Source organism: Penicillium angulare (assembly GCF_028827245.1).
Source record: "Penicillium angulare strain IBT 27051 chromosome Unknown utg000008l_segment0_segment0, whole genome shotgun sequence".
In the NCBI taxonomy this organism is placed as follows: Eukaryota; Fungi; Ascomycota; class Eurotiomycetes; order Eurotiales; family Aspergillaceae; genus Penicillium; species Penicillium angulare.
Window position 1 is genome coordinate 514,438 of NW_026623167.1, and position 26,254 is coordinate 540,691.

At 46.4% G+C, this 26,254-nt stretch overlaps 13 protein-coding genes across 13 annotated transcripts; 9 read left to right on the forward strand and 4 right to left on the reverse strand.

Annotated features, from left to right (window-relative positions):
- Positions 1-1,349: 1,349 nt before the first annotated feature.
- N7478_010911 (DUF2786 domain-containing protein) lies at positions 1,350-3,056 on the forward strand (the record flags this gene model as incomplete). The annotated part of the gene is made up of 1 exon (XM_056927125.1): positions 1,350-3,056. One exon carries the CDS (start codon positions 1,350-1,352, stop codon positions 3,054-3,056), a length of 1,707 nt encoding a protein of 568 aa, XP_056774173.1.
- A 269-nt stretch (positions 3,057-3,325) lies between these two features.
- N7478_010912 (lipase family protein) lies at positions 3,326-6,771 on the reverse strand (the record flags this gene model as incomplete). Its single annotated transcript, XM_056927126.1, has 2 exons — positions 3,326-6,388; positions 6,451-6,771. The coding sequence occupies 2 exons, from the start codon at positions 6,769-6,771 to the stop codon at positions 3,326-3,328; spliced, it is 3,384 nt and encodes a 1,127-aa protein (XP_056774174.1).
- Positions 6,772-7,944: 1,173 nt separating this feature from the next.
- Positions 7,945-9,554, forward strand: N7478_010913 (putative MFS transporter; the record flags this gene model as incomplete). The annotated part of the gene is made up of 3 exons (XM_056927127.1): positions 7,945-8,128; positions 8,208-8,308; positions 8,361-9,554. The coding sequence occupies 3 exons, from the start codon at positions 7,945-7,947 to the stop codon at positions 9,552-9,554; spliced, it is 1,479 nt and encodes a 492-aa protein (XP_056774175.1).
- Positions 9,555-10,510: 956 nt separating this feature from the next.
- On the forward strand, positions 10,511-11,513 carry N7478_010914 (ferritin-like domain-containing protein; the record flags this gene model as incomplete). Its single annotated transcript, XM_056927128.1, has 3 exons — positions 10,511-10,595; positions 10,656-10,841; positions 10,894-11,513. 3 exons carry the CDS (start codon positions 10,511-10,513, stop codon positions 11,511-11,513), a joined length of 891 nt encoding a protein of 296 aa, XP_056774176.1.
- A 168-nt stretch (positions 11,514-11,681) lies between these two features.
- Positions 11,682-11,894, forward strand: N7478_010915 (uncharacterized protein; the record flags this gene model as incomplete). The annotated part of the gene is made up of 1 exon (XM_056927129.1): positions 11,682-11,894. One exon carries the CDS (start codon positions 11,682-11,684, stop codon positions 11,892-11,894), a length of 213 nt encoding a protein of 70 aa, XP_056774177.1.
- A 693-nt stretch (positions 11,895-12,587) lies between these two features.
- N7478_010916 (uncharacterized protein) lies at positions 12,588-13,761 on the forward strand (the record flags this gene model as incomplete). The annotated part of the gene is made up of 4 exons (XM_056927130.1): positions 12,588-12,647; positions 12,708-13,015; positions 13,088-13,190; positions 13,237-13,761. 4 exons carry the CDS (start codon positions 12,588-12,590, stop codon positions 13,759-13,761), a joined length of 996 nt encoding a protein of 331 aa, XP_056774178.1.
- Positions 13,762-15,060: 1,299 nt separating this feature from the next.
- N7478_010917 (uncharacterized protein) lies at positions 15,061-15,342 on the forward strand (the record flags this gene model as incomplete). The annotated part of the gene is made up of 1 exon (XM_056927131.1): positions 15,061-15,342. The coding sequence occupies one exon, from the start codon at positions 15,061-15,063 to the stop codon at positions 15,340-15,342; it is 282 nt and encodes a 93-aa protein (XP_056774179.1).
- A 136-nt stretch (positions 15,343-15,478) lies between these two features.
- N7478_010918 (Zn(II)2Cys6 transcription factor domain-containing protein) lies at positions 15,479-16,810 on the forward strand (the record flags this gene model as incomplete). Its single annotated transcript, XM_056927132.1, has 1 exon — positions 15,479-16,810. One exon carries the CDS (start codon positions 15,479-15,481, stop codon positions 16,808-16,810), a length of 1,332 nt encoding a protein of 443 aa, XP_056774180.1.
- Positions 16,811-18,954: 2,144 nt separating this feature from the next.
- Positions 18,955-19,446, forward strand: N7478_010919 (uncharacterized protein; the record flags this gene model as incomplete). Its single annotated transcript, XM_056927133.1, has 2 exons — positions 18,955-19,008; positions 19,063-19,446. 2 exons carry the CDS (start codon positions 18,955-18,957, stop codon positions 19,444-19,446), a joined length of 438 nt encoding a protein of 145 aa, XP_056774181.1.
- Positions 19,447-19,888: 442 nt separating this feature from the next.
- N7478_010920 (uncharacterized protein) lies at positions 19,889-21,237 on the forward strand (the record flags this gene model as incomplete). The annotated part of the gene is made up of 2 exons (XM_056927134.1): positions 19,889-19,971; positions 20,043-21,237. The coding sequence occupies 2 exons, from the start codon at positions 19,889-19,891 to the stop codon at positions 21,235-21,237; spliced, it is 1,278 nt and encodes a 425-aa protein (XP_056774182.1).
- A 462-nt stretch (positions 21,238-21,699) lies between these two features.
- On the reverse strand, positions 21,700-22,885 carry N7478_010921 (nascent polypeptide-associated complex subunit family protein; the record flags this gene model as incomplete). Its single annotated transcript, XM_056927135.1, has 3 exons — positions 21,700-21,938; positions 22,126-22,298; positions 22,836-22,885. 3 exons carry the CDS (start codon positions 22,883-22,885, stop codon positions 21,700-21,702), a joined length of 462 nt encoding a protein of 153 aa, XP_056774183.1.
- A 579-nt stretch (positions 22,886-23,464) lies between these two features.
- N7478_010922 (NAD-dependent epimerase/dehydratase family protein) lies at positions 23,465-24,385 on the reverse strand (the record flags this gene model as incomplete). Its single annotated transcript, XM_056927136.1, has 1 exon — positions 23,465-24,385. One exon carries the CDS (start codon positions 24,383-24,385, stop codon positions 23,465-23,467), a length of 921 nt encoding a protein of 306 aa, XP_056774184.1.
- Positions 24,386-24,743: 358 nt separating this feature from the next.
- Positions 24,744-25,874, reverse strand: N7478_010923 (putative short-chain dehydrogenase/reductase family protein; the record flags this gene model as incomplete). Its single annotated transcript, XM_056927137.1, has 2 exons — positions 24,744-25,609; positions 25,691-25,874. The coding sequence occupies 2 exons, from the start codon at positions 25,872-25,874 to the stop codon at positions 24,744-24,746; spliced, it is 1,050 nt and encodes a 349-aa protein (XP_056774185.1).
- Positions 25,875-26,254: the final 380 nt, after the last annotated feature.

Genomic DNA, 26,254 nt, shown 5'->3' on the forward strand with positions numbered 1-26,254 from the left:
TAGTAGTACGAACCGTAACTTAACATGCCCAGACACTGCAGCTTCGATAAAATTTACACGCTTTACAAAATATGGCTTGATCGATGGGGGAACTTCCGACCATACTGTTCGTGATTACTATGTAGTATTATATTAACAATAAACGGAGAATCATAGCGCAGAAAACGAAAAATATTCATTATAGCAAGGAAAACGACTAGATAAAGCTATTTAGGGCAATGCAAGAGTGGGTTGCCCAGGGTCTGGACTATATATGATCCAGTCACACAGGAACCACCTACAACATCTAGCCTCAGGCATACTGGCACCTGCATTGGCCAGTTCTTGAGGTTTTCTATCTTTTCCACTTCATTCTCCCTACTCGAGAAAAGCCTAAAGAAAGAGAACATCCATCCTCGAAAAGCTACTAGTTCTTCTTTGATATCTTGCATGAGTGTGAGCTTCGCACGACGAGCTTCTTCTTCAGATCTTCGTACCTAGTGTTCAAGAGGTGGCTATCCCGAGAATGGAATCATCCCTCGGCCACCTGCGCGGCAGAGTACTTATTTGGAGACATGTTGGAAGTCCTGGGACGACCCTGTGGAGTCCAATCAGGAGGAATAACCTTTGTTGGGTTATATAGTATGGAAAACACTGAAGTGTGCAGGTGGAAAAGTGGGTATATACTAATCATGGACTTTGGGAGGGGGTTGTGATTGTAAGGGTTGAAGAATGGCGAGTTGATGCAGAAGGGAAAGATTAGTCCTTTTATAGGCACTGAACCCATTAGGAAAATTAAATATTCCGTTCCAAGCTTCGTCGCCGTTTGCTGCCACAGATATCAGATCGAACGAGCGATAGATTTTCCCGAATTGTGCTTACCTAGTGCATACTAGTAGGTATCTTAGGGAATGAATTATTTGAATGCTACTAATTTAGAACCGATGTGCAATAACGGCCCGTGGACGTCTCGCAGAATCCATTTCTATAAATAATGACGATGATACTATTAGTAGATACATCTCTAAAATACTCAGTTCAAATATTGCTTTCATAGATCTCATCTAGGCTAGTCCCTCGGCATCCCTAATCAAAGAGATTTGGAGACTCTTTGTTGCCCGATTTCCACAGCCGCTTCACCAAAGACAGAAAAGAAGCCACAACCAATCTTTCATTGTTTCTATCATCAATAAACAGGGGCAGATAAGCCCCCAACATATCACAGAGACCACACTCATCGCTCTTTAAACAAAAGTTCCGAACAAAAACCCAAGACGGATCTTCATCCTCTCTACCTCCCTACCTACAAATCTCATCCTCATCCTCATCTAAAACCATTAACCTCACCCAAACTCAACCTAAGAGCGAAAATGGCACGTCTATCCGGCTATCTAAAAGGAAAGCCCAACCCCCGAAAACCCCGCAAACCAACCCAAAAAGCAACCCTAACAGAAAAAGCAACCTCCACCAAAACCTCAACTACAAAATTTGAACAAAAAATGCTCGAACGTATCGAAAAATGCCTATCGGATGCCTACCAATCCAACGCCTCAGAACAAGAATCCAAGACCGCCCTCCCAATGGCCCAACGTCTAATGGCCCAACACAACGTAACCCAAGCAGACGAAATAGCCAACGACACTGAAAAGAACAAAAGCCACTACGGCGGCCAAACTACCGTGATAATCACCAAGGTGAACGGGAGAGGCCAGGTATACAAAGAAGCCTTTGTACCAAAGCTAGCTCGGGCGATGTGCATATTCTTTGACTGTAAATGGTATGCAAGGGATAACATTGACAGTATTGAGTGGTGTTTTTATGGGATAGCTGAGAATACGGTAACTGCTGCGACGGCGTTTGAGAAAGAACACAATCGGATTCTGGAGTGGGCTTGTGAGTATATGGGTGGTACGGCTACGCATAGTTATCGACTTCGCGTTGCGGATGGGTTGGTTGCTATTGCGAGGCGCGAGAAGAATATGGAGCTTGAGTTTGCGAAGGGGAGGGAAATTGAATATGCATTCGCTGAAAATGAGGTGTTTGATGCCACAACTAGTGAGGTTGCGAGTAGAACAGTTCCTCTGGATCATCAGGATGTCTCTGATATCGATATCGATACCAACCAGCCACTGGCAGATCTCAGTACTGGAGAGAGGGACATTAAGGCCAAGGAGTCTTTCACAGATCATGGACGCTCATCCACGCATGATGATGATAATGACAGTGATACCGAAGAAGACGAAAGCGAGGACTTTGGTCTAGAAACAGATTTTAAGGCAAAAGACGTAGAAGCCATCCATCTCTGCGGCCACAACATCGACGAAACAATTGACAGACCTGTTAAAAGGGATACGCCAGAGACACTGGCACCAATCTCACCACCAAAGTCAGAATCACGAATAAATCTCGACCCAAATGCTGAAAATGCAGACAAAGCCATGGATAATCTCACTGACATCAAAAGGGAGAAGTCAGAGTCACCAATGTCATCAGCAGGACCAGAACCACAAATAAAGTCCGACCCAGATTTGAAAATCAGCAGAGAGCCTAAACTGCAATCTACCCACAACGGTGCACACAACTCCTTTGACAGTCTATTACAAGATAGGCAAGAGCCCCAGCGTCAAATACGGGCAGAAATAGCAATGCCACCGCCGTCACTACCACTACCAACAGCAGAAGGGGCGAGAGTAAACGCCGACGCCGTGACAGACACTGGAATCGAGGGAGAGTCCGAGCCCGAGCCCGAACTGCAGCTTGCATTGGCTCCTAGTAGTTCGCCTTGGGAGTCTGTGACGCAACTTATTCAGTTTCGGGCGACGGCGGAGCAGGTTGCGAAGGATTATTTGAGGGATATGCGAATCACGTTGAGGAAGAAGTCTGAAAGGAAGAGAATTACAGGACTACTAAGTAATCTGATGCTTGTAATCATGGTAGAGAGGATAGTTCGAAAATTGATACTCGACAATCTGGATGTATCGATTTTCTCTGAACAACATCCCGATGCTGTTGTAATTGGTTTTTTTCTTTCAATGGCTGTGTTATACTATCTTGTCTCGAATGATTTACTCGGATAAGTAAAAAAAGACAAAAGAAAACGAAGCTGTGGTATCGATCTATCTAGAGTTTATTTCTAATTCGTGTTCAAATTCGTGTATCCAAGTCTGACCTATCCATCCATATCCATGTCCAACCCAATCGCCAATGCAGTCTAGCCCATAAAACAAAAGGAACCAAAATCATGTAACTTATATTACAAAATGAACACCATAGATCCATCATTTCATCAACCATATCCTCCAAAATTGAAGAAATAAAGTAAGCAAATCCAGAAGATAGAAACACCTCACTCATCCAAAACCCCCCTCACCAAAGCAGCAAGACTAGCCTCATAACTTGCCGGATTATGATCACTCAACATACCCGACGTAAACTTCAACTCCCCAAACCAAGCCTCTACATCTCTAATAAACCTCATCTGCACACGAGTCGCCGGCCTCCCGAGTCTCGGATACCCATCACTTCCAAAAGAATGCACCGTAAAAGCTTCCCTCTGCAAGACGCGCATAGTATCAACTACAAAAACTTCACCAGGCGGCATAAGTTTCGGCGCACGCATTTCATCACGTAATAGTGCGAGAGTTCTCCACGCCCATGCGTCTTCACCGACGCCATCGCCTGCATTCACGACGAGAGGGGGCTGGTTCACGTAGAACTTGTGTACGATGCTTTGGCGGAGACTTGAGTGCAGGCGTTGGCGGATGTTGGACTTTGCGCCGGAGACGTCTGTTTTGAAGAGTGTTGATGCTGTGTGCATGTCGTGGAGGATACCGAGGGAGAGGCTTGGGACTACGTCTTGGCTGTTTACGACGGTTGTTATTAGGCCGCGGGTTGCGAGGCGGAGGAATGGGGACATTACGGCGGGCGGACCGTAGGCGTAGACGTGGATTGGGCGACCGGTAGGGAGATCGTAGTGTTTTGGTGTTGGGGTGGGGATGGGAATGCTGTCGGTGTTGTTGGCAGAGGGGAGGAGGCGGTGTTGAGTAGGTTGTTGATAGGATGCTGTGACGAAGGATGTGCCGGTGAGAATGGTGCTGGGTTCAGCTATCATGGTTGCTAGCAGGGCGGCGACACCACCGCCGAGCGAGTGGCCGCAGAGAACGACGCCGTAGTCTTGGAACTCTTCTAGAGCTGCGCGAAGGGTGATCATTACGCGGCCGCCGCCACCTTCGAGGAGACGCTTTGCAGATGCATGCATGCCTTTGTGTACCTTCCAGTTTTTACCTTGCCATTCGAGGTCGTCGTAGTCGCAGGTCATATCTGTGAGGATGTCTTCGAAGCCCCAAGTCCCACGGAGGGTGAGAACTACAGCCTTTGATTCGTGATCAATGGATAGATAGTGCACGAGCGGAAAGCCACTTTCTGTTTCACCAGCTGCATTAGATCCACCGGCTGGGTCCACGAAAGAGGAGAGAAGAATTGTCGATGCTGGAAGACCAGCATTATGCTCGAATGCGCTGTGCTCATGGCTGTCTGATGTTTGATGTGGGATATTCTTCGCATCTTTGTGTACTCCCATGACCTTCAAGGCACTTGAACCATATGAGGCAGACGAGAAGCGACAAAATCGGCGAACGTTCTGAACAAAATGTCTTTCTGGGAAGATACCAGGAACCATTCCATCGCGATTGAGGGCTCGGATAGTCTCCAAATCTTCATACGCGCTTTTGCGTGGGCGATGAGCTAGCAGGATAGACGTTTCGGAGTCCGCAGTTGCGACTGAGTACATACTTGGCGTGTATGAATGTGATCGGGTATGGAATGACGAGGAGCCCGGTCGGGTATCAGTCGCTGAAACTGGTCCATCAGTTTCAGACCTCGACACTGACAAGGAGCTGCTACTTCGAATATGAGCACGAGGGGTGGCCGGGGATCCTGGACGAAAGTCTGAACCACGGCGTGAGAATGTATCAGTGTGAGTGAGAAGGGACTCTTGACTTCTCTCGTGCGATACATAGTGACCTGTCCTAGAGTTTGTTCTGTCGTGTGCACCCCGAGGAGGCGGAGTAGGCTTGGCTTGAGAGCGTGGAGAATAGCTTTGAGGTGAATTCGGTAAAGGCGATCGCCGTAAACCTCGATTTGGGGCAGAGATGGATGGACTGTAATTGGATGCATGGCTAGATGGTCGAATATGAGTCGGCCGCGCAGAGGTTTCTCTAGCGGTTGTGCTTTTTACAGAGAGTGGTCCTCGTGGCGGCTTGATAGGGGCTCGACTTGATACTGCCTCGGATGGCGCTGGGACTTTGACAGTGGGTCGCCTAGGAGGTTGTCGCTTCGCACTGTCCGTCTTGTCTTGACCAGTGGGCCTGACACGTTGAGCAAATCTGGCCAAGGATCCTTTGCCAGCAGGGCCCTCTCGGTGATTAGATGTCGGACCTGGGGCCCGACTTTCATCCTTGATAGTGGCATCGCTGGATGAGTCCTGTGATTTGGCTCTAGGATGCTTTCCCAAAGATGGGCGTTCTGGTAATGGTGGTGGCTCAAGATCAGGTTCGGTAGAGCTATGCGGTCGTAGCTGCGTATTCTGTGACTTGTTGAGGGCCGTCCGAAACACTACTGTGTGCTTCGGTAGTTGATGATAAGCTGGCACACTCGGGCTAGCGTAATCATGATGGTGAAATCGTTCTTCAACCATTGTCGTCCCAGGAGGGGCTGTAATCTCAGCGACATCCTCATCAAAAATATCAACGGTAATTGTCGTCGCCGTCAAAACCTCAGATCTTATGGAGGCATGGCAGCCCTGCGGTAATTGACTCATAATGTAAGATCGGACATCCTCATCTGAGGCCTGCTGTCCATTCATTGGAAAAGACAGATGGGAATCTGCGAATGAATCCCCAGTGCTCGGACGTCGCTGAACAGCACTGAAGGGTTGATCATTACTACCAGGCATCACAAAGGAGGCGCCATCATGGTCCTCTGAGACATCTTCCCGCTCGTCACTCGGAAGCTGCAGCGCCTCTGTTCTAACCACATCGGCCCTGGCCCCATTATCAAGAATGACGGTATCCCAAATGATTTCATCTCCGCCATTTTCTCGCAGGCTTCTTTCGGTATTTCTCTTTCCCCAGCGCTGTAGCAGTGCAAAGCCCACCGAGCCAATGAGGAGATCCCCAACACCAATCTTCTCAGTGCTTCCGAGGGTATCCACGGATCTGAACTCGCGTCGAATAAGGGTGATGATCGCCGCAATCGCCCTCGAAGACTCAGTGGACCCCAAGATCGCATCCAAAGTTGACAAGAGAGCCTGAGAGAAATTCGTCACAGATGCCAGCGTCGTTGACGAGAAATGAAAGGTCGCTGCAGCGAAAAAAGACGCCGAGGTCACTGTTGTATGTAGCGTTGCTAACTAAACCCATCATTAACACTTACATTTTTCATTGTGGGGTAAGAAGGATTGTCCAGACTTACACTCTTCTCTAATAATGACTCTGCCTCCAGCCGACCATGTTCGTCCCCACTACGTATCGCGACATCGCGTCCAGCGCGCGTGAGAATCCCCTCAATAACAGCGCGACTCAGTTCAAGACCAGTTAAAGTGGTCGCTCGTGCGCCATCGAGCGCTACCCCACCGAAAAATGACCCGATGCGCAGGGATAATGAAGTGGATTGGGTCAGCAGAGATACTAGGGACGCAAATGGACGCGGCAGGAGCGTGGTGCCTGACGTTGCGGGGACATGGCTGGTTGGGGTTAATTGGTTCTGGGCCTTTTCAGGAACAGGGGCAGACATGGTGAGCCATGGGGTGTAGTGAGATAAGAAGTGTAATATATTAAATCTGGACGATAGATGCTAAATGTACTGTAAATGTGTGATGAGATGTAAGTTCTGATGTAAATGCAGGATTGCAGATCTTGTCAGTGCCTGATGATGCTTGACTGTGAGCGTGAACTGCATGTGATTCCCACTTTGTTGGGATGACGACATAGCTGAGTCTGGGCCTTGTTTATCTATACACTATGTATGAACTATGATAGGTACTATTTATGATGCTGTTTACTCCTATTACTGTCATTCTATAGCCTTGGAATCAGAATCAGTCCTCGGATATTACTTACATCTCAGTTCTTGTGATTTCACCTGCTTTAACCCCCCGCATCGGAGGAGCCCGTGACTATAGAACAGCCCGAATGTTGCGCGAAACTTGATTTCTTGAGAATATTAATGTCTTCTGTGACCGACATGTGAAGCCAGATTGTGATTCATACTCGCCAAAGTGTTCATCTTGATTTTGAACAGGATTTCTGTTGATTTGTTAGTGATTTGTCATCGGCCTCGGCTTAGTTAGTTAGTTAATTATGGATAGACAACTTCAGGCATAAACAAGGCATCAATATTACTGTATTAGGACTGAATAAGTATTTGTCTACAATAATCACCGGAATACCCCGTGTTAGTTAAGGACTCCTAATCAAACTTCTCAGGAATTGATGAGCCAAGGTTCGCAAGTTTTTGAAGTTGAATATGAACTTTACTCAGAAGTAAATGCAATGCTGATTAAGCATATCTAGGATGTGTGGGGTGATCCGGCAATAATAAGATACATCCATGAACAATATGAAAAACAGGCCCTGCTGTACTCTACTATATATACATTTATTCCTACCATTGCTATAAGACCCATCAATTATTGAAAATTGCTTTTTCTTGCATGTATCGTGTAACCCCCCATGGTCCAACCCATCTCTAATCCAATTACCCAATCGCCACCGATAGCATTCCGGACCCTGTCTTGGCAACCTTAACTCTGGATCGTGAAGATCCCAGTCCTGCAGAGATTTTAATTCCTCCATATCTCAGATTCCAATCGTCCAATTCGCTCTGTCAGAAAACTCCATGATGCAAATTGTCCATTTGTGTACAAATTGAAAACATTCTAGCGCGTCGACCAGCTATTAGCAAGGGATGGAGAAACCGAGCCCCTCGGACGTGGGGTTCCCCAGGCCAAATGACCCTGAGGCCCACCACGAGACAAACTCCATTTCGACCGATGAAGAAGAGAAGCTTGAACAAACTTTAATTCGGAAAATTGATTTACATATTCTTCCCGTTGTGGTGTTACTTTATTTATTTAGTTTTTTGGACCGAGGTTCGTTGCATGCATGACAGTTGCGCATTGGCGTGTTGTTGTCCTATGACTCAATGGGTGCAATTCTGACATCTCATAGTGAATATTGGTAATGCCCGGTTATATGGTCTGGAGGAGGACCTAGGTCTAGTCGGTGACCAATATCAGGTTGCCGTGTCAATTCTGTTCGTGACATACTGTGTATGTGTTGACAATCCCTTCATCCAACTGGACAGAACTAACGATTATTCAGTTCTTCGAAGTACCATCAAATCTGGTGATCAAGAAGCTAAAGCCATCGCGCTATATCGCCACAATCTCCGTACTATGGGGCATCATAGCAACACTCACAGGCATTACCCAAAACTATGCTGGCCTCCTCGCATGCCGAGTCCTCCTCGGCGTTGTTGAAGCAGGACTCTTCCCCGGCTTCCTAACCTACCTCACTATCTTCTATAGTAAGCGCGAAATTGCTCTAAGAACAGGATACCTCTTCAGCAGCGCCGCAATTGCAGGTGCCTTCGGCGGTCTTCTTGCCTACGGTATCGGATTTATGGACGGCATCTGTGGACTACGCGGATGGCGCTGGATCATGATTCTCGAAGGAATCCCAACCGTCTTAATCGGCATCGCAGCCTGGTTCTTCCTAGCCGATGATCCCGATACAGCATATTATCTCAATAAAACAGAACGCGCACTTGTCGGGCGTATCCGGAGTCGATACACAGGCCAAACTGAATCTGCGCAGAAATTCCACTGGGCGGATGTTAAAGAAGGTGCTCTGGACTGGAAAATTTACGCGTTTTGTATTGGGCAATTTGGTGTTGATACCATGTTATATGGGTACAGCACGTTTTTGCCCAGTATCATCGAGGGAATGGGAGATTGGTCTGTTCCACAAATTCAGGCTTTGACAGTTCCCTGCTATGGCGTTGGCGCTATCGCCTATCTTTCCGTAGCGTGGCTGAGTGACCGAACCCAGCAACGAGCCTTATACACCTGTATTTTCAGCACAATTTCCGTGGTCGGATATGGGATCTTAATTTCCGATAGCTCATCTGGTGTTCATTATTTCGGTGCCTTGCTAATTGCATTGGGCTTATACGTGGCTGTCGGACTTCCACTTGCCTGGCTACCATCCAATCTACCTCGATATGGCAAGCGAACTTTCGCAACAGGATTACAGCTCACTTTTGGAAATGTTAGCGGTGTTATGTCGCCATTTCTGTATAAGACATCTGAGGCACCGCGGTATATTCGAGGAAACGCTGTTACTTTGGCACTTGTGGGCTTTGCTGGTGTGCTTTATGGGGTTATGTGGATATGCCTTCGCATAATTAACAAGCGTCGTCAACAAGGTCGGGAAGATGATCGTATTGCTGCTTTGTCGGAGGATGAAATTCAGGAACTGGGCGATCGGAACCCTCGCTTTCTTTACAGTACTTAGCGAGTCGCCGATGAAGTGCATTTCGGTGGAGCTTTTTATGAATATTATGGTCTTGCGGAGATACCCGGATATTAGCATTAGCATTGGCATTTTGCGTGGTTATGCGGAATCTCTCATCAATGATAGTCTTTCAGGCTATACATCATCAGAAGGTAGCATGATACCCAACGGATTGATATTTTCTATTAAGCCATAACAAATAACTTATTAGCCTAATAACAAGACACTTTGAACTGAACTATGGTTGCATTACGCCCCTTGGCGATATCCATCGGCATCTAGTTCATCTCAGCCTTCGTGATCGTCGATTGTAATCTTACAAAGCCTGGAATCCAACACCCCCTACCAACACGGAGTAGATATCCAACCAAAGCCAATTCACATAATCAAACGAGGATAAGACACATCCAAGAAATGAAAGACTCATTCCAAATAAAACTACGCTAAAAGAACCGACCTCGATTTCCATAGGTTCCTCGCTCTCGGATTCACGGTTCCAAGATTTGAAGATTCCAATAGGCCTCGTTATCGTATTCCCATCAATGAGTCCTCGCTCTCGCTCCCGCTCTCGGTCTCGCTCTTTACCCCACACTTCTTTGACCTAATACCTGCACTTTGACAAGCATGTTCCTGTAGCTATGCAAAGCTTTGACTTCAATCACCTTGTTTTGGCTCAGATCGACCGTCAGCCAAGGTAATAGTTCGAAATGCACTGACCTAAAGCGGACGGACCCTGCATGAGTGGCTGATAAGTCTCCGCTCCCTTGTCGGAAGCAATCATATCCGAGCTTACCTACCATGAACCTTTCTAGATTTGGTTGTTTGGTCAATTAATGAGATCAAGGGGCGAGATGTATAAATACCTTCTCTTGCATTGCCATTTATGAGCTTTTCAGACCTCAGACTTTCAAGTTCACTTGCAATAATATTTTGTTCAATAAGTCCCAATTATCAAGATGAAGGTTACCAACATTGCTCTGGCTGGTGCTGCCATTGGTCTCTCCAATGCTAGCCCGGTTGCTAAGCGTGCTATTACCGATGGTATGTTCTTTTCGATGAGATTTGACTAAACAATTGCGGTCTTACTAACAATCATTTCAGCTGATATCCTCAACTACGCATTGACTCTTGAGCACCTTGAAGCCTCTTTCTACGAGGAGGGTCTCAAGAACTACACCAAGGAGGACTTCATGAATGCCGGCATGGATGATACCTTCTATACCAACCTCCAGGAGATCGCATCCGATGAGAAGACCCACGAGACTTTCCTGACCGGAGCTCTGAGTGGTAAGCATGCACATCCACAAGAACCAAAGTAAATAAAACTAATTCCTCTCAGCTGCCGGCGCATCCCCCGTCGCCCGCTGCAACTACACCTTCCCTGCAACCGACGTGAAGGGCTTCCTCGCCCTCGCCAGCGTATTGGAAGGTGTCGGAGTCAGCGCCTACCTCGGCGCCGCAGGCTCAATCATGAACGCCACCTACCTCGGCGCAGCAGCAAGCATTCTAACAGTCGAAGCCCGCCACAGCGCCTACCTGCGCGCCGCGCTCACCGAATCCCCCTTCCCCCAAGCCTTCGACAACCCCCTCGACTTCAACGAGGTATACACCGTTGCCTCGCCATTCATTGCCTCATGCCCATCCACCAACGGCGCTCTGCCCGTTAAGGCCTTCCCAAGCCTGACCATGACCTCTACCAGTGCTGTGATGAGTGGCTCAACTGTTCAGCTTATGGCTGGAAGCGGGTTCAACATGTCTAACACTGATGATATCTATGCTGCTTTCATTACTGTGACTGGACCTGTTTGGGCTACGCTGAAGTCTAATGGGAAGGGGATGTTCACTGTTACTGTTCCTAAGGGAGTTGCGGGACAGAGCTATGTTGTGCTCACTAAGGGAAATAAAATGGCGACTGATGACAACATTGTCGCGGGGCCTGCTATTGTTGAGGTAATTTAGAGCATTGTTCTCGTTTTTCTCGTTTCTTTCGGTTCTTTTCGGTTCTCTTTCTCGTTTCTCTTGTTGCCCTTGTTGCCTTTGCTCTGTTTCTTACTTAACTTCAACACATGTCTTCTTAAACAAATGATTTTTCTCAAAAACTGATTCGCTTTCGGGTAGGTTGGTTCGATGATGGGATCAGGCTTAGGTATGGGAGGTAGCATGACTACATCCTGGCCTATGTCCGCAACAATGATGCCTACTGGCTCTAGGACTGGATCGATGAGTGCTTCTGCGACCGCTTCACCAAGCCAGACACCGTTCAACGCTGCCTCGTCGAGCAAGGGAGACCTGTTTGGTGTTTTGGGTGCGGCTTTCATTGCCGTGGCTGCGCTTTTCTAGGTGCCTTGTGAGCCTGGGCTTGAGGTTGCAGGTAAAAGCTTACAGTTGGACCGATTTTGGTTGGAATGGTTGTTTGCTTCTTCTTTTCTAATAATACAATTAATATTAAATGAGGCTTGGTGATATGTGAGAACCTGAGGGGGACTGATGTATATACGATTTGAAATGGATACGCTCATTTATCTACATTTTCCAATGGTATTTTGAAAGCGGGCGAAGCAAGTAGGGCTGTTCACGATACGATATCGTTGGGATTTTGCACTAACTTTGCGATAATCGTATCGCCGAAAATATTGTGATATTCTACCGTTCGGCACAAATTTGACGATAATATTGCCACGATAATATCACTACATTGAAGCCTTACGATACGATAATCATATTGTCGCTAAGATACTAATATCGTTAGGCGATAGTATCGTCGGTAGGACAATATCGTGAGCACCTCTAGAAGCAAGTCGAGTAAAACGAATATATAGCAGATTAGTAGTCAATTTATGTTAACTCGTCACAAAGCTTCCGGTCCGCTCAGCCGCGCTGAAGTGTTGACAACACATGCATGCATGGATTTAGCGCCCAGTTCATAGCCCAGCACTGCCTCTCCAGTTCGAACTTCAACACGATCTCTTATCTGAGTTTTCCTCTAAATAGTTGAATCCTGACGCAAGTGCGTTCGGCCTTTAAGGCGACATAATGTCCGACCCTTTCTCAGTCGCCAGCGGCGCTGTTGGTGTGATCTCCCTCGGACTTCAGGTATGCGGGCAGATCGTCAGCTACGCCCAAGCCGTGCGGAGTCAAAACGAAGATATTTAGAATCTTGCGACCAAAGCCGAGCAACTACGCGCGCCTCTTAAGGATTTACGTGAATTAATCGAAGAAACCAGGGATTCCTCACCTGAAACCGCGAACGATTCGAAGGAAAAAACGAACATTCTCCAGTCTTATGTCGATAGGCTTAAAGAGGCAGTCGAGCGGGTCAAACCCGCTGCATCTCAGAGTATAAGGGGAAAGGCTCGAGCGGGCCTCAAAAAGGCTGTTTATCCATTTGAAAAAGATACTCTTTTCGAAATTGGAGCTTGCCTTGATGGGATGCAATTCACCATACAAACAACATTGATGATGTAAACACAGAACGTCCCCTCGAACACCATGTGCCATTTTTTGGTTATCTAACTAACTAACGTATGTAATAGGTTTATGACACGCAGAACGGTCAAACTTGTATCCAGACAAGAAATATTTGCTTCGAAACAAGACGTTATCGTTTCGCAACAAGACACAATAATCGCAGGGATTGTAAGAAAAGTGGCTCATAATGTCGTATGTCAACTAATTCGCGCAGGAAACATTGAAGCTTTCGATCGAGAGTTCCTCGCCACGAGCCATGCTTCAACAACCCCCAGCTCGAATAAAAGACTGGCGAGACAAACTAGATTATCCCGGCTGGATGGTGACTGTTCCACGCAAGGCCCAGAATCGACGGGCGAAGGAAATCACGAAGCAGTACAGCTATTACAGCCGCTGGCTGAATTTTCTGGCCACTGGGTCATTTTATCTATCACTAGGATCTGGTGTGGTTGCAATCGCACCGTATTTACATTTTCACGCTGTTCACGGGCCTGAATCATGGCTAGGGAAGCTTCTTGATCAGTATAGTGAGGCACTAATCTTCAAGCCAATGACTGAGGGGTTGGAAGAGGCCGAGTTCTCATCGCTTATTGATCAAATGATCAAGCAGCTACAAGAAGGCCTCTCGGTGGGGAAGGTTGCAGCTACTGATTCAGTGTCTCATATGTATTCCCGAGTTCTAGGTGGCAGTCACGGTCAATTTGGTAACTTTCCTTTGATACAGGTAATGATAACGTGAAAATATCTCCTGAAAGTAGTATAGTTCAATATGTACTAACAAGAAAGCATCTTACTATCTTTGATGCCACATTTTGAAATTTTCTTTTCTCATCGCCAATTCTTTCCCTATCTCATCAAGTTCATCAGATATATGTTACACTGCGGGGCGACTATCGACTGCAACAGCCAGAATTCGCCTATTCGGGTAATTTGTGAGTCATACATTTTGGACGATGAAGAGTGTAGAATTATTGCAAACATTATTGAGCATCAGCGTTACTATAATTGTCACTATTCACCAATCTGCGATACCGATAGCAGGTTCGAGGATTATATTACTTCTTGCAAGATTCTACTGAACGCTGGGTATCGTCTTTCATCTCACGACATAACGGAGGTCACGCCAAAGAGGCTGCAATGCTACTTTTTGCAAGAAATTGCGGCCAAACGAAGAAAGTTATTGGAGATGGCTAAAATCTTTATCCATCCAATGAAGTTGTCCGAGCTCAGAAATGAAGAAAGTGGACTTCCTGACTCGCGGGTGGTTGAAATCTACGAAGTTTTAAAAGCACAAGGAGTAGATGTCGGCCCTGCCCTGAATCCTAGCGGTGATATCATGAACAAATCTCCTTACGGCGGCCATTATTCGACAGTATACATGCTTCTCATACGTTCTGCTCAACTACTGGAAGAAGGGTATACGCTCGGATCCACAGATATAGACCTCCCCAGCATTTCAGATTGGCGGCCACTGGCAGTAACCCCACTATACTTCTGCTGCTCTACTTTTTGGGACGTGTCAGTCCTGGATATCATTCTATCCCTGATTTCAAAGGGAGCCGACTTATTCCAATTCCTTCCTCAATCAAAAACAACACCTCTTCATTTATTGAATGCAAGACTGGCTATGTCGCTTTTCTACGATGATCAACACTTATACAAAGGGCTCAGTCAGAGGATAGAAGACAAAGAAAGCCCCTTCTGGCGATCTCTGGGGAAGTATTTGTTTTCCCTATCTCACCGAGACTCTTGCTCGTGTGCATGCTCTACTGGGGGGTGTACTCCACTCTCAGTCTCTATTCGTCTTATAGCAAGAACTCGCACATTTTCATTCGAGCAATTCTCCCTCCAATCACTCAATTTCAAATGATTCTTGGGGTTTCTCGTTAACTACAATCAATCTCGAGATCAAGTGAGTCGGGAAATCATCAGAAGTCTTACTTTTGACGGCCTTGGTCTAAGGCATTCATGTTGTATTGGAATCGAGAGACATCTTACTTCCCTTCGCACTAGGAATGAATTTGAGATGCATGAGATTATGGATGAACAAAAGATTCTCATTGAACAACTGGAGCAACTTGTGTCTGAATTTGAAGCTCAGTTTGATGCCTTTCAACTCCCGTTAACGGAGTTCTTGCAGGATTTTTGGTATCATCGAATGATGAATTTCTACTCAGAGCGTAATCCTTTTGATAAAAAGTATTATGAAGAAACCAGACACCTGGGAATATCTTGGGAGGTTGACGACGGTCCAATACCCCTGGTTGTTCAACTCCTCGGTCCAGAGTTACAAGAGTTAGACACGACGGGTAAAGTGTAGTATGGAAATTGGTGTTATGTGTTCCTAGATTTTTCCAGCTACATGTTTATGTATTATTGTAGTATTTTTATTCATGATTCTTCATTTCTTTCGTACGTATTGTATGTATATCTTCCCTTCGCGATAATAAAATAAAATGCTGCATGTGGTGCATAGACTGATGACGTCATCCAACCCTCGGTTACTTTTTCCGCGCTTCAACTCCTCAATCCCAGCCACAATCGAGAACGTAGCCATTGGGTATCCCCAACGGGACTGGGAGACTGGGTATCTCACCCGGGCATTGAAGATGCCACCTCTGAGACCACACACCAAGTCCCGAAATGGGTGTGATCGCTGCCGCGAGAGGCGAGTCAAGTGCGACGAAAGTGGACCACCTTGCTCCAATTGTATCAACCGCCAGCTAGATTGTGCTTATCTCAAAGTTGCAGCTGCGCGTACTCGAGTCACTACCACGACAGCTCCCAAAAAGGGCGTCGCCCAGCCCAACGGTGTCAATGAGACTCGACCACTATCACTATCACTCCGTGTGGTGGGGTCACCGGCTCCTTCAATCTCACAGGAGATCGACAATCTGGAATTAATGCATAAATTTTCCACCGATACATACAAAAGTCTTTGTGTGAGCGATTCAGAAATATCCATATGGCAAATTACGATTCCTCGGCTGGCTCTTAAACATCATTATCTCATGGATGGTATTCTGGCCTTGGCTTCATTGCACATAGCCACAACTGCTGCGGAGCCGACCGAAGCACTTCGCTATCAGGATAGGGGACTTCAATATTATAATCGGAGCCTCACACCATTCCGACACGCAATAGACAATATAACACCGCAAAATTGTGATGCGGTATTCGCACATTCCATCATCATGATTGCGATCAGCATTGCCCAGCCCCGTTTGACGACCGCAAAAGAAGAAACATCAAGCATAACGGAAAATATAGTCGTCTTATTCGAATTGCTCCAGGGAGTGAAAAAGATTCTCCAGGCTGGTAGACCATGGATTAATCTTCAACTATTCACCCATGGTGAATTCTGGAAAAGCACAAATACCCAACTAGACCCCGACACAGACGCTGCCCTTGCAAATTTGAGCTCCCTAAATGACGAAGTTATGGTCGGCGTATATTCAAGCGGGCACCGAATCAACCAGGAGGTGTTATCTTTTCTACGCCATTGTTATACCAAATTTGCCCACTCGCCAGATCCCTCGCCAGTCATGGCATGGCTTGCAGCAGCTGAGAAAGATTTTGTAGACAGTCTACGATGTAGACAGCCATTTTCTCTTTTGATACTGATGTACTGGGGTGTGCTTCTTGGAAAGCTAGATGGGAAACGATGGTGGGCTCGTGGCTCAGGGCGAGCGTTGGTTTCGGAGTTGGTAGACGCTTTACGATCTGGCGATCCGAGATGGGAGGGCGTATTGACATGGGCTGAACAAAGATCGGCTCCTTCACCCTGATGAGATTATGGTTTGATAAGAAGGCTCAACGAAGCTTAGCATATCTGGGGATTTAACTTTCCTGCCTGAAATACACGAACACGTTTGCATCAATGAAAAGAATGAATGGTTCGGCGGTATTTATAGGGAATCCTACAGGTTTGCATAATGGAAGGGCCAAAGAAGACTATGAAGTTGTATTCTTGCAAGATTTTTGGAATCAGATGCTCCTTGAGAAAAGGGTATTGATGTAAAATAGTATGCAGTCTTCCGTTTGCGCAATTGCGCGGAGGGCTCTCCTTAGTAAGATTCTCTGGCTTGTACCAATAGTTGATCACGGTGTCGAAGACCAATTAAGACAGCTGTAACATGCGACATTGGTTCCACCTTCGCTCTCCAGGACTCTAGGGGCTCAGACGCAGAGATGTGGAGGTGGCAAACTCCTAGCTTGAGGAATTGCCACGACTGAACGGTTCACTGCTCTGTGGTTTTTGGATCACGGCGAGGAGAGAGAAAAGGGGGGTAAAATCGCGGTAGATATAGTTAGTCAAGTTTCCTAATGTCAGTTCATATGAATAACATATCTAAAAGTTAATGATATTCTATATCTCAATAGAATAGTATTGCCCACCTTATTGCCTTGATAGTACCAAAATAAAGGTATGTTGTAGATGATTTTCATATGGAACGGAGCCGAAGGATATTCGTATAATGAAAGGATAGAGGCAGAGACAACAGGGGAGAAAACCCAATGCTGTTAGAAAAAGAAGTTTTGCTTGGCTTAAAATAGATAACAGGGGTGTCCGAAGAAACAAATAACCCCTGTTTTAGCTACTGGGCCATCTCTCGAACAGAATATGCAAAATTTCGGTCCGTTTCTTTCAAAGAAAGCGCTCGGAGGTCAGCAGCAGAGCGGATGATGGATGAAAGAAGATGCAGTCGCTAGTAATAAGTAGTGCGGTCTTTGGCACTTCTGGTCAGATCTCAAAATTTCACGTCAAGCTCTCAAAGTGTCTTATAACATAGTCGGGAAGTTTCCATATGAATGCTGCCATTATGATGATCTCATCAATTCCAGTATCCAAATACCCAGCCGGCCTAAGTGAGACCGTTGGCAACATGGCAATCCAAGCAGGAGTGGTAATCGCATTCGGAAAATACGAGTATCTCACAGCCCCGAATGTCAAATACAGAAACACACTCGTCCCTGCCGTTTGCAAAATGCTCCAGAACTCATTCATCGTATACACCATCCATATAAGCTTATTAGCCCTAGCCAGCTGGTTTAAAGGACTTCAACATTTTCAATTTACATTCTCCGAAATGACAATCACACTACCTACCTCAGATCGACTATTGAAAGAAGTTATCAGCACAGCTTTAATTTACAAAGTGCTTTACTACACCGGACATCGTCTCATGCATAATCCCCGTTTCTACAAACGTTTTCATCAGTGTCATCATCGTTTCGTACAAAAACATTCCGAGCGAGTTTCATACGCGGTATTCTACGTTCACCCTATCGAGGCGATATTTACACATGCCCTTATATTTGTCGCAGCAATTCTTCAACATAGCCACATTATAAGTCTTTGGGTGACGGGGTTCCTTGCGACTTGGTCGAGGATGTATTTGTATACCGGAAGGAATATTGGGGGTATTATGTCGCATGAAAGACATTATGTTCATCCGAAATTCAATTTCGGGGCCATTGGACCATTAGATTGGATTTTTGGGACACTTTATGCTTCAAGTGGGCTGAGGAGGTTGTGTAAAGGGCGATACTAAAGGAGACTTATTGTGTTGGTGACATGGGGATGATGAGCGCGAGAAGATCCTAGGTCTTAACAACTTGAGATTGAACTTAAGGTTCAAGTTCTAAACCGACCGCAAAGGTAATTTAATCACGAAGAGGGGTTATCATTATCAAGATGGTGTATACGACATTTACTCAAATAGGGATAAAATTTTGAATTTATAAGCAATCCTGCCAGGAAGAACACCATACCTGTATAAGATTGGAACTAATTCTTTTTTGAATTTATAAGCAAATGGCTTATCGAGGACCAAGTATAAGAGTAGACGCGAGTGCGGATTGGAAGTTTAGCTTTCATCCACATTCTTCCTTTTGATATAACCTGAAATATCTCAAATTCGCTTTCATAATGTCAACCAATCCCGAGCTTGATAATGCCACCGTGCTAAAGTGGTTAGAAGGAGTAAGGCCATACCCCTAGAAAATCACAGAGCAACCAACTAATAGTAATAAACAGTTCCACCAAGCGAGTGCATCTCTTGACGCCGACAAATGGCTCGACGAATTCATGACCGACGATATCGAATTGCAATATTCAAACGAACCTGTGATCAAGGGCAGCGCTGTGAGGGAGATGTTCAAAAGTACCTTCGGTTTACTGGACATGATGATTCACGAAATCGAATACTTTGACTATGTTGCTCCTCGTATCTACCAAGCTGCAACAATCCGATACCTCGTTAAAGGCGACAATCCGAAGACCGATGAAATCACGATTCCTGGCTTTGCTGTGTTTTTTGTTAGAGAGGATGATGACGAGCGCGTGAAGTGTTATAGGGCGGAGACATTCTTGAATCCAACTCAAGTATTTCAGCGAATTGCTGAGAAGCAGGCCCTATAGAAGTCTAAAGTTGGTGTGCCTAGTTGAGATGTTTTTATTAGATTATTAGCCTAATCGGTGTCTTCAATTGTCTTGCGAGTCAAGATAGTACAGTGTTGTGGCAATTTGCGATATTTGGGTTGTATTTTCTTGGGAGGTTTCAAATGCATTACCGATCAATATTATACCAATATCAAAATGATACTTCACATGATTAAATATATTTTCAAGATATTAGGACATCAATTGAAGCTGTCAAAATGCTGGTGTTGATATAGATCGGGTGGAGATCATGTGACTCCGTATCCGGGCGAACCACTGTTTACAAAAAGTTTCCTTCTCTAAGCCGCTTGACTCGAGCTCTCCTGCCCATCCCAGCTGGGACTATTCAACTACAGATTCTACCATTTGTTTTATCTCATCATATACCCCCTCTCCATCATTCTCACGCGACCCAGTCGCCATGGAGTACCACGCTGTTCCAGTAGAGGAGCGCGCTAGAGACGAGCATGGCAACCTCCTACCCTGGGGATATGTCTACAAAGAGTAAGTCGAATGAAATTCCGACCAGAGCCCCAAGCAACAAGGCACAAACGAAAGCTAACGAAATAAATTAGTGAATCTCGCAACCCTCGACGACCACCCGAGGAATCAGGACCCTTCGGCAAGAGGAGGAACGCACGATTCGAGTCATCCAGATCTCGAACACGAACAGGCACACCAGCCAACAAGCGCGAGAACTCCAACGTAAACGAGTTCAGCAACCTATTCGCCAAACAGGTAGCCCAAGAAAAAGCCCAAGGTCTCCCTAAATCATCCTCATCCTCCAGCCTCGACAACCCCCGCAAGCAAACAGAAAAGGTCGCGACAGAGTGCTTTCTTTACGGATACAAAGCGAAAGACGGCGAATGGAAAGTCATAGACAAATACGAGCGGATCTCCCAAGGGATGATCTGTGAAGATTACCCGCGCAGTGATCCAAATTCATCGCAGTATGCCCAGATGCTAAGCGGTGGCGATGTTGTTATTCGCGCAAACCTATCTGCTGATGCGAATCGGAAGTCTAAGCATTATGATGGTGGTTTCCATTGGATTAAGGTTACTTTTGATTCAACTCAGGCTGCTGATCGGGCGTGCTTTTATTCTCCGCAGGAGATTGATGGACATCTTGTCTTCTGTGAACTTTATCATGGGCATGGGCCGGCGGAGGATGCTCCTATCTCGAGTGATTCGTCTTCTGCGCAGACGATGCAGAATCGCGCACCTCGCACATTGACATCTACACAATCTTCTTCTTTCCTCTCTAGTAAAGATCAGGATAGAATGACATTGCCGCGATCATTCGCTATGAAGAATCTCTCTACTGTTGCGGATGTCCCAGAGCAAGAGGAGGAGCAATCAATTGAATCCTCCGCAACTGCGACCGGGACACTTACATCCGGCACTGTCACAGGAACAGCCACAGCGACGGGAGCCTCACTCGGTTTCAACCCTTCCTCATCCCTTCAACAACGTGGTGCTCCCACGGAGCAAAAGCCTGAATCCGAATTCATGACGCACATCCCTACAGTTCGACGCACGAAGCTCCGTCCTCTCGCCGAGGCCCTTCCTCCCCAGCCTACGGTTACCGAGCGCGTGCTACGATCGATTCCTATTCTGAGCTGGTTCACCGGAGACATTGTTGGTGATGGACCACAGCTGCGCGAAGATGGAACATTCGATTCCGACAAGTCCAACGTTTACTGGAGATTCTGGTACTTGATTGATAGTGTGTTGAGAACGGATGTCTGCGGCTTAAAGGAGGAGTCTTGAGCTGGCTGTGAAAGATTCTGTCAGTCTGTCATTGGGCTTGGAATAATAGAAATCCAGTAGCGAGCATTATGAGGCGTCTGGGTTATTTCATTTCTTTTTCACGTTTTCATTAATGGTGTACGATAATTCTTGGGGCATTTGATGCGAAAATTATGAACCGTCCACAAGAGGACCTTTTCCTACACTCACTACACGCACACCTTTACTACGTAGAAATCCCGCTAAGCTAAGCATAGCAGACCAGTAACACCAGCACGAACCCCAACACCAATCATTTTGAGACCAGTTTACGAATCGATAAACTCGATCGCAGATCCGTCCAGAAAATCCGAAAAACAAGAACTTCCGTAGAGCACCAAACCACACCAACGCTTTTTGAAAGCAAGAAAAGGAATCTTGAACCGGATGAATACATTTCATTGATCAATATCAGACCATAGCTTTTGAAACGTGCTATGCTATTTATTCGACCTTGTTTTCGAAGTTCTCACCCTCCACCAGATCAGGGATATCATCCTCATCATCATCCTTCTTGTCGCCCTGCTGCTTCTGCATAGTCTGGTAGGTCTCGGCGAGCTTACGGAGAGAAGCGAGAGAGTCGGGACCAAGCTGGTTAAGGATACCGGGGACAAGCTCGGTGAGCTCCTTCTCCTCACCGTTACCGTAGAGAGCGAAGGTGTTGGAGGGGACGGAGGCGTGGACTGAAGAAAAAAATAAGAATTAGTCAATTGTTTCAAGAGACTAGGACGGACGGGACAGCGGTGGTTATTGCTGTAACGTGGGATGCAAAATCGCATTTTTAATCCGTCGGACGGACAAACGCTACGCTAGCTTGCTGTAGTTGCCGCTGCCGCTGCCATGGTCCCGGTAGATAGATGAGAGGCTTACCGCGGGGGTTGGAGAAGTGGATGACGTTTCCGTCCTCCTTGAACATGTTGACCTCCTCGATGCCCTGGATAGGCTGGACGTTCATCTTCTTCAGGGTAGCCTGAAGCTTCTTGTCATCGGCACCGGAGTTTCTGGTGACCTTCTTGACCTTGCGGCGGGGAGTACCCTTGCCACTATAGAGAATAACATGTCAGTCGGGGCGCTCAATTCTTGTATTTAAATTAAGAAAATTTCAACGTTGATGGTATGTGGGGGCAAGTTCGAGCATGGATTGGCGACGGTCGGAGAATTGGGTTGTTTCCAATGTGGTCGAAAATATCAATAATATCGCATTTTTGCGGGGGTTCAATTCGGGATAATCGTATATAGGAATTTTATCGTGTGATAAACGTATTGTTGAAGTTGACGGGGAATTGTGTCGCGCGAATCCATGCCGAAAGATCGTGGAGGGGTTGTGGTGGGAAGTTGAAATTGAAGATGTGAGATTATACGTACCCTGCACGTAAACAAAGTCAGTAAAGGGTCTTGAGGGGGATTTGAATGGAATTTTGAGACTTTCAATGTCATTACTGAAGATATCAAGCATGAGGAAAGGTAGCCAGAGCTCAAGCAGCGCACATATGATCATGCTCACGTCTTCTGAAGCTCCAACCCCAATACCCATATAGCTCCAGCAATGACAGCCTCAAAAGTCCAAATGTAAACGAAACGTACCAATGCGCACATTGGCCTGCATGCGAGCCAGCTTTTCGTGATCCATGATGATGGTGTGAGGGGGAGGTATGACTTCTAGGTTCAGCGGTCTGATTAGTCGGGCTGATCGGGACAGTCCAATAGCGGGGAAAAGAAGAAAAGGGCAAGACGATAATAACCTCACCAAAAAGGAGGGAATGGAAATAAAATAATGATAAAAGGGGGTAAATGTGAGGATCTTACCGGTTCAAGAGGGGGTTGTTGTTGGTGGAGTGTAGTCGAGACCAAGGGAAGATTAAAGATGATGATGCATCTGCGAGTTTTGTGTGGGGAGTGCACAATTACAAAAACGGAAGAATTCGCTAATGTCTCCACGGCGAGATTCGGCGCCATTCTACAAGACTACAAGATGGGGATATTTTATTATGGACAGTTTTATTTTATTGAGTTTATTGATGTGATACCTTCAGATGGGGATGAGGTGTTCGTGGTTGATGCTGGATATTGATTGTGGGCGAAACACACAGTCTCGGCTAAACCCTAAGGCTTCGTGATGCTTCATCTGCCGTACACTATATAAACACCATCCACGTACTAACTTGAAGGAATCGCCCAAATTTGCATTTTTTTTAATCATAATGGTGAACTACATAACCGCTCGCTTCTTATCCCACAAATTGAAATATTTTCGCCATCCATGCCTCTCTTCAAATCCAAGTAACCGCTTAATCTTCGCATTCGTCAACGGTGCTTCAAACTCTTCCATCTTCCGAGTAATGGGTATATCCGGGTATTCTTCTCGAAGAAACTGTTCGGTCGGTTTGAGATTCGTGATAGTATCATTAGTCGCATTGAATATCTGGAATCCCAACCCATCAGTCTTCAAACCCGCCTCACACATCCCACCCAGATCCCGCGAATCAACATACGCCCATCCATGCACCTTCCACTCCGCCGGCTCATGAACATAACTGTAGAAGATTTCCTCATTGTATTCCTCAGGCGCAATAACATGACCGATCCGCAAAACGTAGATATCAACACCAAAGCGAGCAGCAAAACCACGAGCCACGCGCTCATTGCATAATTTCGCAATAGCATAGGTATCAGTCGGACAAACATCGTGGTCTTCTTCAATTGGAAACGATTGATAATTAGTATCACCTTGAGCGAACGAGACCCCGTACACGGTAATACTGCTAGCGATGATGATCTTGCGAATGCCAAGCTTGCAAGCTGCCTCACAGATATTATACGTGCCTTGCGTGTTTGCTCTGAAGGTCTCGTTATCTGGGACGATCATGTTTCGAGCGTATCCGGCCATATGAACCACTGCGTCTGGTCGTGGTGGGAGTCCCTCGGGGAAGGGCTCGGTCAACGCCCATTGCCCGGATAAGGCATTGAAGACTTGTCCGCTGTCGGCAAGGTCGGTTTTCAGTGTATGCACGCTTGGATGTGCCATGGGGGCCAAGTCCAGGTTCAGGATTGTATGTCCGGCGTCGAGGAGCTCGGCGATGATGGATTGGCCGGCTTTACCGGAGCCCCCGGTCACAACGATGCGGCCCATAGCTGCGAGGGTGGGCCTGAACATCTGATGAAGCTGTCGAGGCGAGATTGAAAGTGAGAAAAGGAATCAGGAACTGGGTATAATTCGAGATTGAGGAATATCGAGGATCTTAGAAGCGCAAGAAGGTAAATCATGACTGCGACCTGGATCATCATGATGACATTTGCCTCCCAGAGGAAGAGAATATGTGATGGTTTGAGATGAACCAATCATGGTAATGAAGAAAATCAAAAGATAATATTATATTTGCAAAGAGATTGCAACGATAAAAGAACAATCCTCCGGGGTATAGTTATGAACAAGCATCTAGCTAATGTGCAACGCAATTGGATCTCGGAAGAACAGAGGACACAAAAGCCTAGCTTCGCTCAGCAATTTGCTCCTCGGTCCATTCCCAAATCCTCTGCGGCATATCAGGACTCTGTACAAACGTCGTACCCGTACTCCGGTACCCAACAGAGGTATAATAAGCCCCATTCACCAAATTCTCTCGATCTGTAGTAGCGGCCCATAAAGAATTGAAAGCGCCCGTAGAAATCTTCCTGAAAAAGAGAGCGACAACGGCACTCAGCGAGAACTTTACCTGCGCACCAAGAGCCTTGGCATGGTCATATAAATTGCTACTAACAGCACCGGGATGCACAGCGACCGATAGAATCTCTGGATACCGCCTGGCAAGCTCGATAGAAAAGAAGATATTCAATGCCTTAGAAGCACCATAGCGGTGCCAAGTGCTAGTCGCCAGTAACGAGGGCGTGGAGGTAACTTCCTCAAATGTAACTGGGCTAATTGCATGTGCGACAGAAGATAAACTCAAGATGCGTACGTCGGGCGTAAGACCCTTGACACGACCAGAAGCAACAGTCGCTTGCAAGGTAGGCAACAGCAACTTAGTGAGCAAGAAGTGACCAACATGGTTTGTGCCAAGCTGAACCTCAAAGCCATCCTCCGTCGTTGTAGCCGGGTTCCCCATTGTGCCCGCATTAAGAATCAGAACATCCAGTCGATCGCTCTGAGCCTGGAACTCCGCCGCCGCGGCGCGGATAGACTTGAAGGAGCATAGGTCCAGCGGCAGGAAGCGTATATCGACGGGGGAGGATAATTCAGCTTGAATTGACTCGATAGCAGTGAGGGCTTTGCTTCCAGTGCGCGCGGCGAGATAAATTCGAGCCGGTCGGTGTCTTGCGAGTTGACGGATGGTTTCTTTGCCTATTCCAGCATTTCCTGAGAAAAAGGGTGACTGTCAGCTCTGCTCTACTGTCGCCCATTTATTATGTAGAAGAAGTAGTTTATTGAATGACGTACCACCCGTAAGAAGAATCACCTTGCCTTCTAAGCTGGGAATGTCGCGATCGGGCCTGTAGCTTGATCCTAGCAGGCCGAACGTGGCTTCATTTAATGTCGGGCCGACGCTTGAGATGGACTCAAAGGGATGCCAGAGGCCGTAGGATAAGAAGCCGGTCGCGGCGAGGGTATCGCGGAACTCCATTTTCAGAGAAAATTGGAGTCGAAAGATGTATTCACGATGGATCTGCCATGGTCGCGGGGATGAGGGGGTGTTAGCTCCGCTCCACTTGAAGCAGTGCAGGGGCCGAGGAGGTTGAGGGTGGAAAGTTTGATGAGCGGGGAATTCATGTGGACGACATTCTTCACATCAGCCACAATTCTATGTTTGGGATATTTTAAGCCATTTTGGATTATCTCCAGGGCTTTTGTTATAAGCAGAGAATTATATATTTAATATCAAAAAATTCCCGCGTCTCGTCTATCATACTATGATCCATTGCCGTCCACGGGTCTATATAGGAAATATATAATTCGTACTAATAAACTCAGAACTTCAAGTTGAAGAGACACTATGTACTGTGT